The sequence below is a fragment of the Passer montanus genome, unplaced genomic scaffold (assembly GCF_014805655.1).
Source record: "Passer montanus isolate IOZ18808 unplaced genomic scaffold, ASM1480565v1 scaffold26, whole genome shotgun sequence".
NCBI lineage: Eukaryota > Metazoa > Chordata > Aves > Passeriformes > Passeridae > Passer > Passer montanus.
In genome coordinates this window covers 10,303,966-10,322,408 of record NW_024367261.1, presented here as the reverse complement: position 1 = coordinate 10,322,408, position 18,443 = coordinate 10,303,966, and the positions used below count along the sequence as shown (strand labels likewise).

Genomic DNA, 18,443 nt, shown 5'->3' with positions numbered 1-18,443 from the left:
TAGAGCACAAGTACTGGAACTTCTGTGACACAGCTAACTTTACCAAGATGATGTTGGTCTCTTTCAGAGGTATTGGAGAGAGAACTCAAATTGGATGATGGCCGGGATCCCACTCTGTCAGCCTGAGCTTCATGAAGGTCCTGAAGCAGTTTAGTTGTTTCGTCTAGATGTAGATGGTTATCATCATGATCAAGCTCCTTCTTCACTTTTCCTAAAAGCCACCAACCAAAACCCATAATTAGCACATGTACATTGACGCATGAATTACCAAGTCACTATAAAAAAGTTCTAAACTTAATTAACCCAAGTATTGTCTATACCCAAATTACCTCAATCTTGCATTTTCCCTCGCACTTCTAAAAAGCAACAGCTGCAGACCTGTGCAGTACTGCAAGATGAAGGACAGTGCCACAAGGAAATGACTGAAACTGAACTGACTCCCAGTATCTAAACAACTGTAAGTTTAATTTGTCTCCCTTAGCTGAGAAATGCCAGATATGGACAGAGTGGCCTGGGATGGAAGGGACCTTAAAGGCCATCTCATTCCAACCCCCCTGCCATGGGCAGAGACACCTTTCACCAGACCAGGTTGCTCAAAGCCCCATGCAACCTGACCTTGAGCACTTCCAGGGATGAGGAACACATAACTGACACAACTGTGTCAGTGTCTCACCACCCTCACAGTAAATAACACATTTAGTTTGTGGCAAAACGGAGTCAGCAAACAGATCATTTAAATATCTAACTCAAAATACTGTTAAAACAGAACATGAAATCTATGGAGGCAAAGATATCCCCATCACAGAAGTTTCTAAGGTTCTGTATCTTCTCCAGCTACACTGATTTTATAGTAAGTAAAATTAAATTGCGAAATTGGAAAGAACTGGATGTATGTGCCAATATATGCTATTGTTTCATATGAAGACCTAAAAAAATTCCCTCAACTTTAAAGAGAAAGATAAATTTCTTCCCTTCTCTTCCTTAAATGTTAATTTTGCAAAAAATTATGGTAAGAAGCAATTTCATAAACTCTCTCTGGAAACCAACTAATCTAGCAGTATGATTATTTACAGAAAGGCCAAAGAAGAAAATATAAGCAGCTTTCAGTGGTGCATGAAATTTATAGTAAGACTGATATGTCTAAACATGATCTATAAAATGGATATTTATTAATTTTTACTGAACTGCAATAAAATTAAAGTGAGACAGCATAATCAAAGCTTACAATTGCTTTTCAAACTGCACCTATGTGAGAAATTTGTAGAAATCTTTTTGCCCTTTAAGCCTTCAATTAGTTTGGTTGTGTTTTATAATAGATGGCTTGGCCTCCTTCACATTCAGAACTAAAAGTACCTTAAAATATAAGCAAGTTGTTTGCTTGGATGACATTTTTGAAGGCATTTGACTAGCTCAGATGTCTGTAGAAATGGTAACAATACCTGTTGTGGTAATTACAGGATAACTGTCAAAGGCATGTATTTGAAACAGTATCCAAATTCTTTCACACAACTGAAGATAAAGTCTATCCAGTGCAGGAAGTTTCTTCCCACTTTTGTTTTGGGACATTCCAAGTAGCAATATGATCAGGTTTCACATACTTACCTAATTCCCAAGTTATTTTAAAAGACATTATAAGAAGCAACATAATTTCTGAGTGAAAGCTTCACACTGATTCTTAAAATTTATATTACTATGAACACAAGAAACACAAGCAAAGCTATCAAAATAGTGGGGTACAAATACTTTGTTTTTTTCAGTTGTATAGGAAAAGTTAGCTTGTATAACACATGGATGTCTCAAAGGAAAAACAGAGCAAGGTTCCATTTATCAGCCCATTACTTTTACTGCAGTCAAATGTATACTTATTACTACTTTTCAAACCGTTTTTTTTAGTCTTAGCAAATCCTGCTGTCATTTTCTCTAAATGGTACAACTAAACCATAACTGATGTCTTGTATATTTAGCTACTTACCTAATGAACTTAGCATAGAAATATCAAGAGATACATCTGAATATGTCTTCATAGAGAGGAAGTCCAAGTCAGAAGTGTTACTGTCTCCAGCAGATTCTCCAACCTATTAAAATACAAGAAAGAGAAAGATTAGCAAGACTGACATGCTGTGCTGTTAACTTCACAAAGTTTAATGCATAAATTCTCTCAGAAGTGTTATCTCAACATCTGAGACTGGAGCATCCACAACATCTTGGCTAACCTGAAATTCAGAGACAGCTCAAAAAGATTCTTGGACAGACTAGTTACATGAATGGCCAGGGATGTGCACAGTAGTCCAAGTCTTTTATCTCATGATCCAGGACTACTGAAACTCACACTCAACTCATCCACGTCTCATGGTAGAACCCTAGCAGGTGGAAGTAATGCCAGTGTCCCTCATCTTCTCCACATGTGAACATTTGATTTATTGAAATTTTTCATACAGTGTGCCTCCTTCTTCACAGTATCAGCTGGAACTGGCTGCTCTAGTATTTTTCCTATACATCTGGATAATGAAATACAGCCTACACTTTGCAACTCCCTTTCTCTCCACACTCACTACAATATTGTTAATGTAATGGCACAAAGGAAGAAATCAGAATCACTAAGCATCAAAACCTGATCTAAGGGAAATCTCTGAGGATGCCTGATCCAGCAGGAGAAATGAGACACTCAGGTAAACATACAACCAGATATTATCTTTTAGAAATATGAAAATGCGACCTACCACTTACATGAAATAACCAATCACCTTCTAAAGAAATCCACACCTTCCCACAAAACATAAGGAATATTTATAGAACTATAATTAATTGTTTTAGCTGCTATAATGTGATCCATATATTTTTTATGTGAATTGCATGGAATGTAGTGCGTATCTTCTGTTGTCACAAATAATATGCAAGATAAAACTAGTACCACTTAAAGAAAGATTTGGTTAGTAGCTGTAAAAGCGTAAGATATGCATTATTTACCCATACTTTCTAGTAGACATTTTCAATGGATATGATAAAACTGATTAATAACAACGAGGTGTTTTTCAATTTTACAGCAGGCTGAACCTCAAATATCGATCAGCAGATCAAGTATCTTTTTCAGATTCCTATGTGATCTTTCTGCCTCTGAGACTTAGTTATGCACGATGAAATAAGATGAAGAACAATAAAGCCACAAATAGAAACACACTGAATATCAGAGAATTCATTTTCAGTACTGCAACCTTATTCCAGATATTATACCTCAGATTGTGCACTGAAACAAAGTAATGTCTCAATACTACTTTTCTGTTTGTGGATTTTTCCCTGTTGTTTCCCTTCCCTACCCTCCAGCCATTTTACCATAATCTGTTTGGAAGAATCCAGACAGGTATTGCGCAACTTGTGTTCTTCTTTTATAAGAACTGGCAGAACCTAAATAACAAAGAAATACTTTAGATCTTAGCATTTCATAGCTTATATGTTGTGGTGTGATGTCATGACTTGCCTCAGTTACCCCGGTCTTTCCCCAAATGCGTCAATCACCTCTCCTTTCCCCGTCCCTGACCTCTGCCGAATACTGTCCATCAACCCAGAAATTCCAGAAGGGCGTCAAGTGATTGGCAGATTCAGTGCCCCACCCTGGGGGGCCACTGGCCCATCCAGGTGTCCTCCTCACCTGAGACTCCCTTCTCCCATACTGGCTTGGTGGTCCTTGTGTTCCCACCCTCCCCAGGGTAAAAGGACGGGACACCACGCAGTTGATAGTCCTAGTGGAGCTGTTGCTACATTCAGGAGCCATGCGGCCCAGAATAAAAACTCTGGATTAAAACCCTCCATCAGAACTGACTCCTTCCTTCACCATTCGCCTTAAAGCTTCTCCATCAGGGAAACCTGGGGAACGAACCCTCTGAGAGAGGAGGTTCTATCCCATCACCACCAGAGCTCGGGCATGCCCGACTCGTCCCAATGTGCCCAACTGCAACTCATAGCTAGCCAGAGTATCTCTGCTAGCACAACCGTTGCTATTTGGCTCAGCAGCAGAGGCCAGACAAGCCAAGGCACATCCCATTCAGCAATATTGGTAAAAACCAATACTTATATTTACTAAGGATGTTCCCTGAGAATGTTTGTGTAATTTACTGGTTTTCTACAATGAGGTTCTGGGCCATCATAGAAAACTGCCACATCCTGTGATGTTTGAGTAGAACCTTCACAAAAAACTAAAGACCAGCTCTTCTCTAGGGCAATCATATACAGTCATGCCAACAATTTGTAACTAACCAGGACAGCCACTCCAGGAATAACCTATAGCCTCTCCTTTCTCGTATACTCCACTTATCAATCTTTTCTGCATTACCATACAGAACAGAGGCACATTAAATAAAATAAAGAACTGGAATGTTGCAGGCTCAGAGAACGTAACTTTCTCTACTTTAAATGACAAAACACTTTTCCCTGTTAAAAACCCCAAACAAACAGAGTATTAGCATAACATACTTTAACTTCATCCAGTGGTTTTACTGGGATGTTTCGCCTCTGGAATGAAAGAATACCAACAATTGCTTATATTGAACACATGAGAAAGACATCTTTCTTAAGGTATATTCAAACAACACAAAAGGAGGCTAGAGGCAGCTAACTTTTTCCCATATCTGTAACATAATTAGAATGCAACAGTTGCCATTCTTAAATATTATAATATTATGCATTTTAACTAATCTTTGAGTTCCCTTATACTATTTCTTCTGCTCATAAACTTTATATTCAAATGCAGTATGTTGGTCATTACTTCAGTAACTTCTGATCACAAATCCTTCGAGGTTGTACTTCCAGAGATACTAATTCTTACTCAAATGCAGCAGTACAAAATGCTTAAGCATAGAACACTATGTATATGATCACTGAAACACATGTAATTGTGTAAAAGCAGTGTATATCCATATATGTCACAATAAACAGCATTTTCAAGTGCAAATAGCCATTGACCATTTGGAAGGTCCTCAGAAATTCTCACCTGGAACGACATTCATAGAAAAACATGGTAAAAGGAAAAGGCGCATTTTATTTTAATGCTAAGTTGACTATGATGCATACACACATTTCTATATGAAGAAGAGTATTCAAAATATTGGGTTTTAACTTTTTGAACTAATCCTTTACATTTCTTCCTGTTATATGTACCATCTTTTTCCGTAGGGAAAAAACACCCAGAAAATACTAAAGGACGGTCAGTGTTTTTCACTCCATTGTCTCCTTATTTCCTAACACCACCCATCCTACTCCACTTCTAAGTCTGCAAAGATCCAGCATAATCTCATTTCCACCATGTCAGTAAGCCTAAGTACTTTCCATCTTCCCACCCTGCCTCCCTTTCTTTATTCTTCAATCTTTCAGAGTGTTAGCATTTTAAAGAGCAGACAATTATTTAAACCTAAGACTGCCTTTCAATGTGAAGACAACATGAAATTTATCTTCAGAAAATTTGCAATTTTTTTAGCTTATTTTGTCTTGGGAATGCAAACATTCTCACGAGACCCATACACGTTTCTGAGAAAACTCTCTTCTCCAACCTTAGTATGTGTCTCTTCAGGAAAGTGCTTTTGGAAATAAGTAGACACACTACATGAATGAATGTAAAATTTAGCAATGGGGGTAAAAGACACCTGGTAGAGTGGTAATTACTCTATTTTTAAACTTTACTTCCATATTCCAAATAACTAATCCTTCCATGAGAAATATATTTTGCTTTTCAATTAAGAAAAAACCCAAAACTTTAACAAAAGGAGTGCAATATAACTCAGAAGTCTGTAAGTCATAACATTGAGTGACAAGGCTGCCCAAACTCCATCCCGTTGGTTGGACCCTGCTATGCTGCATCTCTTGTCTTCTCCTTTCTACAGTCACATAGTGAACCACATTGAAGAACTGACCTAGCCAAAGAAAAGGATTCCTCCTTCATTGATTAATTCAATCTCTAATTTGGTTTATGGTTGCTTGAACAGCTAGGCTTAAACTGGCAGTGGAAAACAAAGCATCTCACAGTACTAAAAAGCCAATAGGTTCATTCTTTTTCTGATGAATTTGTGACACTTCAGTGCACCCAGGACACACCTGCTTTAGCTGATAAATAGTTTTGGAATGGTCACCACTAGTGATCTGGTCCAGAAGATCATCAACTATTTTCTTGCTGTAACTTCCAGCATCCTTCACAAATTCTTGTAAGCTAACAGGAATGGAGATAAGCATTACAGAAAGCATTTACTCTCATAAAAACTACTTCAACTTAAAATGTTTTCCCAAACATACCAAGTTACACTGACATTTTCTTTTTCCTTTAACTCTTTATTGCTTTCAGGAAAGCAATTAAGGTCACCAGGATATAGAGCTTTTTCTTTTACTTCAGTAGTAAAGTAGATTTACAATTTATTTTTCACAAGTACCAGCAAATTCCGTCTTGAACTATCATTGATGGTAGGGTAGTGGGTTAAGAAACAAAACACAAAAGATAAAAAGCTTGAGATTATTTCTTTCCCTCCAAGATCAACAATTTAATGATAAAAGGCATTTTTCTTTTCAAGTAGTGTTAACCCCTTTGAAACCCTCTGAAAAACATCATGGTTTTAAAGCCACTGAAATATATTACTTTCCTTTTAAAATTTACTGCTGGGTAACACTAAATGTATGGCAACCTATAATATACTATAGTGGAAGACCCTAATAACAAGATCCATAACAACCCTGCAATAAAATAGAATAGCTTAAAAGGTCAAATGGGAAAACCCCCTAAAACTTTCCCCACATCCAAAAATCCAAAAGCAAACAACCAAAAAAAAAACAAACCAAGAAGGATAAAAACTAGCTTCAAATTTTATAGTGATTTATTTAAAAAATAAGTTTTAGAAAAAAAAATCAGGATTTGGAGGCTCTTAGTTGAGATCTAGCTTAAATTGCTTTGCAAAAAATTGCTATGAGAAGTTAACCTTCCTAATAAGGAAGAACTTACCTTAAGGCACACTGGATCCCAGTTTCGTCACCATATGCTGAGTATAGGAGCTCCATCTCATCTGGTTTTAAATCATGAAATATAGAGTTGTTTTGCAAGGAAGGTGCTGTATTGGCACTGGTAAGAAAGGTTACTACACAGATAAAAGACACAACAAATGATTAGTACAAGTGTCAAAGATCACTTGGAAAAAAAAAAAGATTGTATTTTCTGAAACAGATACAGAAAGTGCCATGTCTTTTTTCTTTCAACTGAAAGCAAGAGCAGTGTCTCAAGGACACTTCCAGACTCTAGATCAGCACTATTTAAACCATATAAACAAACATACTTATACTACTGAAAAATCAAGAATTAAGCTATCCACCCCACTCTGAGAAGAAAAAGGTTCACGGTCACATTCCCTTTTATATTTCTACATTTTGTGTGCATGTTAGTTGCCAGTCAGTTTCTGGACAGCAGATTAGAAACTATAAAAAACTGTCAATAATACCAGAAAAAAAATCCACAGTCTGCAAAATCTTTGTCATATGTTGCAAAATGCAAATGACTGGAAGTTATTTTTCAACCATAAGTGCAATTACTACGGAAAAACTATTCCCTCAGAGGAAATGGACTACCATTATTGGAAATCTTCTAGTGTGGCTATAACACTAAGGTAAAATATTAAGACATAAACTACTAATTAAATTAGGTTTAATAAGAAAAATATTCCATTTAATATAAGCTGCATTCTGCTGTTAATGGAATTATTATATTATACAAGTAACCAAGTGAACTTTCATAGTATAAACAGGTATAAACTGGAATTATTTTATATCAAGCAATTGCTTAAACATTTAATAAACACAAAGTTAAAACATAGTCTTTGGTAATTACCTTTATTTCTTCGTTCATCTTTGAAGCCCAGAGTAGTGAAGCCAGGTAATAATTTGCTTGACAGTGAACTCAGATCCACTGGGTGAGTTTCTTCCTCTAATAATTTTATTTAAAAGAAGGCTTAGAAAAGCATTTCATGTTTACAATTTATGACAAATAATTAGAATTTGCTATTTTAGAGCTGTAATTAACATAAAGACTAAATGTTTTTTAAACTACACATTAAGGGTAGGTACTGTAATTCAGGTTCTCCATTTAAATTTCAACCACAAGTTATAAATATGCTTCCATGTCATATTCACAAGATCTATGTCTTACTTAAGTTATTTCACTTTTAAAGAATACAGCAGAATCGGTAATTATTTTAGTAGCTGATTCACAAACCTTCCAGATATTACTGAAGGGATAGAAGCAGTCTCTTGCACTCTCTCTTATGTTCACTAAGTAGTTGTTTGTTTACAGAAATCCATTACCATCACTCTTTAAATTTTCAGTGGCATAATTTCAGAGGCATTAAATAATTTTTTTTTAGAAATAGGTTATAGGCATGATAGCAGCCAAAATGCTGAATTTCATTCCAGAAAAATTTACTACCAGATGAAAAAGAATTTAACAGGCTTGTGTCTCTTAATGTGATTAATGTCAAAAGCATTCATATATTCATCAGTGAAACAAGAGGAAAGCTGTGAAAAAAAATCTAATCTCATAGTTGCAGAGAAGGAAGTGCTAAGTCAACATGACATCCAAAAAACTATGGCATTTCATTAATTACAATTTTTCAATACTTCTGCATCTTGAGCTTGAAATTAAAGCAAAGGGAAAGCATAAAACAATATAAATAACATAATAGTAACAGAACAAAAAAAAAAGAGAAAATATCAAGGAACTAAAGTAAAAAAATTGAACAAAATCTCACAAACTTAAAACTGAAATTTAGCTAATGACTGAAATTAGGTAATAAAGAGGTAAAAGATTATTCTAAATTTGCATCTGTGCATTACACATTTACATAGAATTGCAGCACCTTCATTCACCTTTTGTCATTAGGTATTAATACTACAGTGTACTTGCAGTAAAAGCTTGTCTTCCAAGCTTTTAATAAAGTTGTAGCAATGTGTAAGTGCTTCTAAGGAGATATTATTTTATCTTCTCACTATTGGTATCAGTAAAACAAAGCATCTGAAGAGCGAAAAGAAGGCAAACAGAAATACCTTTGGGGTGTTTGGAAAAATGGTTTGGGAAATAATCAATGAAAATAATAAAAATTTTTGAAAAAATAAAAACATTTTTAAAACTCATATATACTACATAGGATCTGTATCTACAGTTAAGACTTCAAAATCTGTTAGAACATTCAAGACAAGAAAGCCTTGCTTGAAAAAGTATGGCTTTTACCTTCTGCTTCTGGATCAGATGAATTTACTACACTAAATAATAAAGTTCCATCTCCATTTTTTTTCAGATAACCAATCTGTGAACAGAACCAGAGAGATACAGGAGGAATCATTCAAAACTGTTCACACTCAAAGAAGGAGCTGCTCATTTACAGAGAAAACTATAAAAAGCATTTTTAGCTGTATTGCACTGCACTTTGATATTCCCTTTTTCATACAGAGAACCTTGGGTCACAATGATTTAACACCACTTAGCAAGAGTTTCAGAACAGAAGACTTAGAAGAAGTTAATACATCATATATATAATGCCCTATTCATCTTTCTAAGTGAGATCTAAAGTTTTCACCCAAGACAAACCCAATTCCATTGTCATTAGCACGGAACCAGCCTTTCTGACTGCAAAGTCCAGAACACACGTTCTTTTTAGAAGCAGTTATCCACAAAATCACTGCTTATTTTCAAATGTAGATTGAACTGCTTGTTTTCATGTCTCACCCACAACTTGCTCAAATTAGAAATACTTTTATTAACACACTACCAAATTCTTCAAGAGGAAGAAGTGCTGTGACAGACCTACTGAAGCAGACACGCACAATGCTAAAGACAGATGTGAAACACAACAGAGCACACCAGGGTCTAAAAAGTTAGAGCCAGATCTGATGAAACAAGCAAAGCTAATGTCAGAAACCAACTACACATGAATTGAGAAAAAAGCACTGTAACCTCTCAATATAAAAGGAAAATAAAATCTGTTGTCTCCCTACAAAAATATTAGTAAATACTTCTGAGGAAATGAACAACAAATCTCTCCAATTTTGTTTTATATCCCCCTCCATCTGAAAAAGTTTAAAACTCTCCATACAGAAGGCCAAAGCTAATATTGGCATACAATAAAAACAGAGGTGCTGGAAAGAAACTGAACAAGAACAGTATCTTCAAGCGATGGCAGAAGTTAGCAATGGCTGAATTCCAAGAATGTGCCAGTGTTACCTAGATTCAGTGGGACATGCAGTGGGGCTGTCAAGCTGACTTAACAGCCTTAGCAACTAAGAGCTGCACACCTTGACAAACTTCCTTGAACAGTGCAAAACTGACTGCATCAGTCAATAGTATTGCTTTGAAGATATCTAAAAAGCCACTCTTACTTTGGAGGATTCAAATAGACTTCAATTCTAGCAAGTCTTCTCATTATCCAAAGAAACACAAATACATTGAAACTAAGCCTTCACCCACTACTCTATGCAGTTTTATTTCATAATCCAGTTGAGCCTAAACTGACTGCATAATCAGGGCCACTGCCCAAGAAACGGACATTTAAGTTTGAAGATGCAACACCACTTTTACTTAAAAGTAAAGTTTCTTCTGCAATAATTTTAAAGCAGTGGAAAATGCAGGATGTGGACACATCCTGATTCTCTTCTCGACTGCAGTGACCACCAGAGTGAAAGATGAGAAATGGGAGCAAAGGCGGGGATAAGACTCCATAAAATTCAAGGGACAGAGAGTAAATGTATCTCAGTACAGATCTGTAGCAAATGCCTGGGGCATTCACTCCAATCCTAGCACCAGGAAATTAAGGAATCCACCACTATCATCACAGAGCTGAAAAACCCACAGCTAAAAAAATTGATCCTCCAGAGAAAACTGCACCAACAGCATCACCGAGCTTGTCCTTGGAAGAGCACAAAACCCAAATACATGGAATAACATCAGCATCACATTCAGAACTGTAAAACTTGCTATCTAAACCTAGTTCAATAAAAGATCTGTATATTTAGTACTCATGCTACAGTTGACAGCAACTACTTGTAAATAGAAAACTACAAGTTTACAGACTCTCCTCATTAAAAACAGTAATTTAACACTAAAAATGTTAATTCCTGGGGCGGGAAGGGAGGGGAGAGAAAGGGATAGCCTAATAGCCCTTCAACCTGTGCCATAGTTTGCTTTTTCTGAGGTTGCAACAATAAGAGAAGTATGATGTTATTTTAATCGCTTTCAATGCTAAGGGCTGCAATTCAAGAAGGAACACCATTTCATTGTTTCCTGCAAGTGAATTTCCAAAGACAGAACCTGAGATCCACTTAGGACCCCCTACAGTGGCTTTCAGTGGCAACTAAAGATAGACAAGAGCAGTATCAGTATGCCACACAGAACATATATCCCAGATGCTCTAGTCCCAGGCAGCCTAGCAGTTAAAGCCTGTTTCCTAACATGAAACAAAGCATTCAACAGTCAGGCACAAACTGGACCTGCAAACTGCCATGTGCAGCAGACCTTGCTGTTGGGTAGATATCGATTAATCCTATCCCGAGCTTCGTCTGCTGCATGTTCCACTAGTGCCAGGACATGTTCTTCAGCAGTGCTGTCTGTCAGGCTGCATGCATTCCCCTCAGGTTCAAAAATGCAGCTAAAAAAGAGAAGAAGAGGAGCTGTAGCAATTAAAAGCTAAAACAAAGGGCTGAATTCTGGCTTTGCTTAATAGAACAATCAGTCCCACTCTTCTCCCAGTGTCAGTCTACTTCAGCATTTAAGTAGAATTATAATCACTATAATCATATAATCGTTATAATCATATTATGAAGTTTTGCAGCAGAAGCTGTGAACTACCAAACTACTAACTTCAAAAATTTAATTGTTTCTGTATCCTGTTGAAAATTAAGTATAAAATGAAGCACGAAACAGAGATTGGGAGTAAAGCTGGCATTAATACAAGGTGAATGATGTATGCATCCTTAGTCTGCCACATGCACACATACGCTGTTTTCAAAAATTAAAAACAGGAAGATGCAGAAAATAAATTACGTAATGAGAGATAGAAACTGGTGCTTATCAGAGAAAAAACCCAAGAGCCTGCATTTATGATGATGATGATGTCATATAGCTGCTTGCAGAAGTAGGACACAACTCCCAGTCTAAAAGGGAGTCCTTTAATTTCTATGTTTTTAGTATTGGCAATTAGCATTCCTAATCTGTATCAATCACAAAACTGCTAGCAACTGAAATTACAGAATTTGACATTTCTCTTTCAGTAGATCTGTTTTCATTAGAGCTCCAAACCAATAAAATCGTAGCATATAAGCATACCCAAGGATGGAACAGGACATAGCTATCACATAAAATCAGAAAAAGGTAATACCATAAAGAGAAGTGTGAAGATATCATAGAATATGGCAGTCTTCATTATATTTTATACATAAAATAAATGTTGTACATCGAAGTATTTCAGGGCATTATATGGACATTAGACACTAGGGCCAAACACCTTAGGTACTGGGTAGAGCATCTCCTCACACCAAATCCATTTCTCTCTCCTGGGTTATCTTCTTCCATTTGCTTAGCTAAGAATTTCTCTCTGTATAGAGATTCAGATCCAATACACAAGTAAGTTTTGCTATTAAAGACAATAAAAACATCACAGGATCATACTATTACGAGACAAACGTGTTATACTATTTTGTTTCATTGAAACTTTAAGAAAGGGTGTACACAGCAGTAAACTCCTCAACAACTGGCACTTTCTGTCATACACTACAGAATACTTAAAGGACAAGAATTTTGAAAGAATGTTCAGAGGATTCAGAACATCCTAAAAAAATTTTCAAAAACTATTTAAACATTAGGATATTCAAGTGATCAAGTTACTTTTTCTTCTATATAGAGGTCTAAGCTGCTTTAACACTTTGTAAACCCTGACTTCAACTCCTTCTCTGCTTGTAACCATGTTTTTGCCTTCATATTTGTAACCAAATATGAAGGCAAAAATATCTGCTATTAGATTTGATTTTCCCCTCTAAGGGTCTTATTGTCCAGCAAAAAATACAGTATCAATCCTACAGATGCAAAAATACAAGTATTTAAAACTTCATGTCACTTAGAAAACAACTAATTTCAACTACTAAAATTACATAGATATTGAGAAGAACAGAAAAGTAGATTTATACTACATCCAATTGCTGATAAACTGGTACCAGGATAAAATTAAAGGTCATAATTTTTAACTGTGATCTGTATGTTAGATGTAGATGGCAGTCTCAATTTCTTGTTCTGTGATAAAGAACAAAGTTACTCCTGTGGCAGAGTTCATGCAAGAATTAATGCTGGACACCACACAAACCAAATTATTGTGTCTTCTATTGTGTTCTATAGGAACAATAAAAAACCAAAGCACCTCCCTTTCAAGACTTGTTTACAAAAAGGTGCTTTCAGTTGATTTCTATCCACAATCCACTAAACAAAGGACAAATTATACCTTCTCAATTCTCTATGATACAGGAAGAGATTAGTTTCTCTGTGTTATCATTAGAATAGCTTCCTCCACAGATAAATACGGTTTAAAATTATTTATGAAGATACATGCTGCAGTCTTCTATTTCCAAAAAACCCCTAAATTAGAATACTACTTCTTCCGTCAGCAATAAGGATTACAAAAATGCTGGAAGCGTAAAAAATTAAAAGTGGCTGATGAGAACTCTAAAGCTCACTTTTAAAAAAACATGAAACAACGTATATTTCACTTTTTTTACTTTGAAGATTTAAAAAGAAACCTGCAGAACATATCTACATGATCAGACTATTTACAATATGACTAGTGATGCTCTGTTGCAATATTTTTTCCCATAAAATTCCAGCTGATGTAATGCTTTACAATTTAAATTCACAGTCTATCTTTGGATGCCTATGCAAGAACACTGGATAATATAAGTTGCTTGTATATCATGGTTTCTGCTAAAATCTCATAAAATAAATTGACTAAATTCAGATTTAAAGAAAAATTATTAACATTAGATTTTAGTTATAAAAATGTGAATTTGTGACACGGGGGTACCTATTAGCTGGAAGATTACTATTGCACTAGCAATATCTTTACCAAGAAGCTTAATCAGATTTCACTGGGGAGATGTTATCACCTGCTCCAGAAATAATCTCCTGTAATAATCTCCACAACCTGCCAGACAAGTTAAAGTTAAATAAAATCACTCACTGATCTGGGGCCATTTTGCCCTCCTGGGAAGAACCTCTTACATTTTGATGAGACTTCTTTAGGAAAGGAAAAAAAGGGACAAAATGCAAAAGGTATTTGTAGCTGTATCCAAAATAACATTTTAAACCATCATGAGAAGAAACCACTCATTATTTAATACAGATTTAATAAAGAATGAAAATATCTCTATAGATATTAATTTTAAGCATTTGAAAGAATATGCAGTCGTCTTTTGAATTGTTTGCTTCAAATTAGGAATCACTGGGTTATTAAGCAAGTTCTACAAAAAAAACAAATAAAATACAATAAAATTGCCCATTTATGCTATGGACCTCAAGGAAAAATGCTGAGTTTTTTTCCTCAGCTCTTTCCTGCTGCGCAGTACTACAAACGCCGCAACAAAACGAGTAAGCATGCCCATTAAAACCTTTACCTAATGACTTCTTTATTTTGCTTTTTGGATTTCTTGGTAGTCTCTGCTTGTACAGGAACAACTTCAGGAACAGGTTCTTCAACTGCTGTGTCTTCATCACCCAAAAGAGCTGCCTGCTGAGAAAAATCCATGTCCTGCATAAACGACATGCTGCGCTTCAAAGCTAACAGCCGTTCCTAGAATCAGAAAGGACAGAGCGGCAGGGACTTAACCTTTCCCTCATAGCCAAGATGCTATGATAATGGGATGGGATGGGATGGGAATGGCCATGGCCTTATTTTGTTCTTAATGTCTTGTTTCCAATGGCGATGCAACATGATTTGGTCATGGTAGCATGGCATCAGAATTTCTGCAGCCCAACTATCAAGAGAGAAACAAACAAACAAACAAACAAACTGCATATGCAAAACCAACTATTTTACACAAAACTTACCATCGCTGTAACACATGTGCACACACATGCGTACACACACAGAGCAACTCACAAAAAACTTTAATTTGACAAGCCAACAACTGTATCTGAATAAAAAGTATTTGTGACACCTCTGAAAACTCCCCGACATCTAACACCTTCAAAAAAGTAGTGTTTTCTTGTTTACACAGAAATAAAACTTAAATGAGATCTTGCTTCCAAAGTTTCAGCCAGAAGTAGGATTTTTCAGTAGAGTCCAATATATGTGAATTCTAACTGCTTCCACTGAAAGAAGCTCTTACACACTTCAGTAGTGCAGGTAGGGTGGAGAAACAAGTAAATATTACTCCGTTATAACAAAAATGCCATCAAGCCCTTATATACAGCAGCACTAACTGCGCTGCTGTAATTCATCACAGATGGATGAAACAACATTAACCATTGTTATTTTGTTCCTTTTAAGTATGGTAACATAAAAACCCCCAAGGTTTCTGCTTTTTGTTTTTAATAGGTCTCTTACTTTGCTCATCATCTTAAAGCCTGTGTGCAGTATCTTCTTGGCTAGCTTGTAGTAAACAGTATCTGGTCTGTTGTAAGTCATTGCATTATCACACATCAGTTTAAAATCGGCCTGTAAAATACAAAACAAAGGAACTGTAAGCATTTCAGGTCCTTGGTCAAATGACTGGAAGATACCACTCCCTCTTGGCATCTCTTTGAAAAACACAGTAATATTCTAGGAGCAGGCTCATGAACAGAAGCCAAAAACAGAACTGCAAAGGTTTGAGCCTCTCCCAAGATGCTCAGTTTCCTTTGGAACTGGCTTTTGGTTATAAAAAACACTCTCTTTCCTGAATGCCAAACGTAACATCATCTTCTTAACCAAGTGGACCAACTGGACTAAGTGGACCAAACACTGGATCGAGCTACCAAGGTGACTTTTTACAGCATTGCAATCCCTCTGCCTCCAATTACCAAGACCATTGCAAAGACAGAAATTGAGGTGACATGGATGAGCAAACTATGGGCCAAAAAGCAGACAAAGATGTGTATGTAAGCTACACTTCCAGTGATGACCTTTCAAGTGCTGTAGAAACAGCCAGTCTTCTGCTTGCCCAGCTTTGAAGCAGACCCTTTTTTTTCTGAAGCAAAACGAAGGAGTGTTCTGCAGAAACTGTTCCTCTTTTAAATTCAGGACAGAGTTCTTTCAGACTCTACTCTTAGATTATTCATTGTCTTGTGACTAGCCTCAGCTAGTTATATCAGACAGGTAACCTTTTGAGCAGACTCTGTTTCAGAGGTTAAAAACCTACAAACTTCATTTCTGTATTAAGGTTATGGCTCTGTAGCTCTGTGTAATTAGGTACCCTCACATATCTGGAAAGGAAGTCCAATTCCTTTTTCGCCCTAACATGGACAGACTTTAAGCAAACTTTTATCACTCTTCCAACTACCAGGAGAAGCTAAGTCCTTGAGGAAATAAGAATGTCAGTCTAAAAATACTGCAACTTTTTTTAGGTTTCTATCCCACCAGTTTCAATACTGCAACCTTGCCTGTTAATTAACAGTGACAGAGCTTCCACCCAAAATTCACTTTTAAGCTACTGAATAAGACAATACAGCAAGACAGAATTTAGATACCTGAAGGCATTGCTGATGGCAATGAATCCTTTCTCACTATTTCCTATAAATTTCTATGGCATATTTAACAAAACAGAGTAATACCCTTTGTCAAAGCATCTGTAAAAAATGTAAACCATTCTTTGCTCACCTTGCTGGACCTTTCAAAAAAAGAGATTAACCCTGAGAAACAAGCCAATGCTCTCTTGCTGAGGCTACTGTCACATCAACATCAGTCTAGGAAAAAGCAATTCCAAAAGCTGCTAATAATTCATGACCTTCACAAATCAGTTAAGGAAAACTCTTCTCCTTCAGGAGCTAGCAATACTATGAAAACATTTCTTACTGCACTGTCTGTAAAACCACAATATATCTAATAAATTATTACAGCAATAACAATATGATTAATAACTAAGTTAAGCTGCAAATAAACTTGCCAAGTAAGTTTCTGCCACAAGACAATTTCAAATGAAGTTATATGAAAATCAGAATAATTAAAGATAAAAAATATGTAATTGCTATTTATTCACATACAACATGCTCCAGTATATGCAAAGGTTTCTTGCAGACAGGTCCAAACTACATTTAAATCAATGTAACAAGGTCTAGATAAAAAAAAAGAACCAAAAAAATAGAGCTCAATGGCTTAAGTCTTTGTGATAATCTTACTCCTGTCAAAGTTTAGCAGCATAAATTCCACAGAACTTTAGAAGATCTTCTTGTTTTCCATAGTAATTTGTAGAAGACTGTAGTAGAATCTGACAGATTATTTATAACACACTGAATATACAAAAGTGCTCAGTTCTGAAAAAAATGAGCATTAGTTAATGTAACAAAGGTTTCTACAGTTAAAAAGAATCTTCAGTTTCTTACTAGTCGTGAAATATCTAAATCTTTATTAATTCACCTTGAATTCAGTGACTGATTTGTATTCATTTGCTGCAATTTTTTCCTTCATCGTACCAAAATCCATAGGGTGTTTTATTATCATGGAATATCCAGGAGCAATGGCATCCGTGACTGGAAAAGCAAAAAACCCATGAGGATCTTTCCTAAAAATAAAAACAATAAATTTAGATTTACAGCAGCAAACACAATGATCCTTGCTTTTGCATCACATTAATAACACAATAGTACTACTAAAAAATCAAAACCCACTAAAAACATTCTCATAAAACAGATGCACGTTTGAAAAATTTCCTGGTAAAGGAAAGCATTGTGATTTCACATACGTAGACTTATTTCAAAAAGAAATTATTGAAAATTTCCATTAAAAATGTCCTTCAATTCAATTCAATGAACAAATGATCAATTCAAGCTAGTTCTTGTATGTCTCTACACTTCAGCTTGGTCTTTTGGCTTCTTTGAGGAAAAAAAGCTCAATCCTTCTTGTTCCTAAAGTCCTCTAAAATAAATACAATGCTTAATTTTTTAAATTAGTTCCAGATTCAGCTTATTGCTATGAAATAAAAAAGGAATGTTTTGTTTAAACATGAGGTGCAGGTTTAAGAAAACAATAAAATAAAAAGGCTCTCCCGATTTGGAAGATTAACAAGTAACCAAGTCTAAATTTGCTTTGTATCTGACAGTGGACACTGAATAAAACAAAATTTAACTAAAACGGTCCAATCTTTTAAAGTAATGTAGAGTTATAACTGGCTTTTAATCCCTAAACTATGTCATTAATATTTAATAAATTTATAATGGTAATGTATAATTTGCCCAAAACACTTATTTCCCTGCCCAATGC

The 18,443-nt window shown here is 35.7% G+C and overlaps 1 protein-coding gene across 11 annotated transcripts in view; it reads right to left on the bottom strand.

The window, feature by feature from the left end:
* Positions 1-18,443, bottom strand: part of BRD9 (bromodomain containing 9) — a 29,647-nt gene that overhangs the window by 4,045 nt on the left and 7,159 nt on the right. For 3 of the 11 annotated variants that reach the window (XM_039712003.1, XM_039712004.1, XM_039712006.1), the window contains exons 5-16: positions 17,601-17,745; positions 15,594-15,704; positions 14,662-14,837; positions 11,522-11,654; positions 9,245-9,320; positions 7,850-7,945; positions 6,974-7,106; positions 6,082-6,193; positions 4,468-4,506; positions 3,331-3,402; positions 1,973-2,075; positions 44-211 (exon numbers count right to left, since the gene is read on the bottom strand). In XM_039712003.1, the coding sequence (XP_039567937.1) occupies positions 44-211; positions 1,973-2,075; positions 3,331-3,402; positions 4,468-4,506; positions 6,082-6,193; positions 6,974-7,106; positions 7,850-7,945; positions 9,245-9,320; positions 11,522-11,654; positions 14,662-14,837; positions 15,594-15,704; positions 17,601-17,745 (1,364 nt within the window). Of the gene's footprint in view, positions 1-43; positions 212-1,972; positions 2,076-3,330; positions 3,403-4,467; positions 4,507-6,081; positions 6,194-6,973; positions 7,107-7,849; positions 7,946-9,244; positions 9,321-11,521; positions 11,655-12,509; positions 12,600-14,661; positions 14,838-15,593; positions 15,705-17,600; positions 17,746-18,443 lie in introns of all 11 variants that reach the window. The other 8 variants (XM_039712008.1, XM_039712010.1, XM_039712009.1 and 5 more) reach the window with 6 other exon arrangements.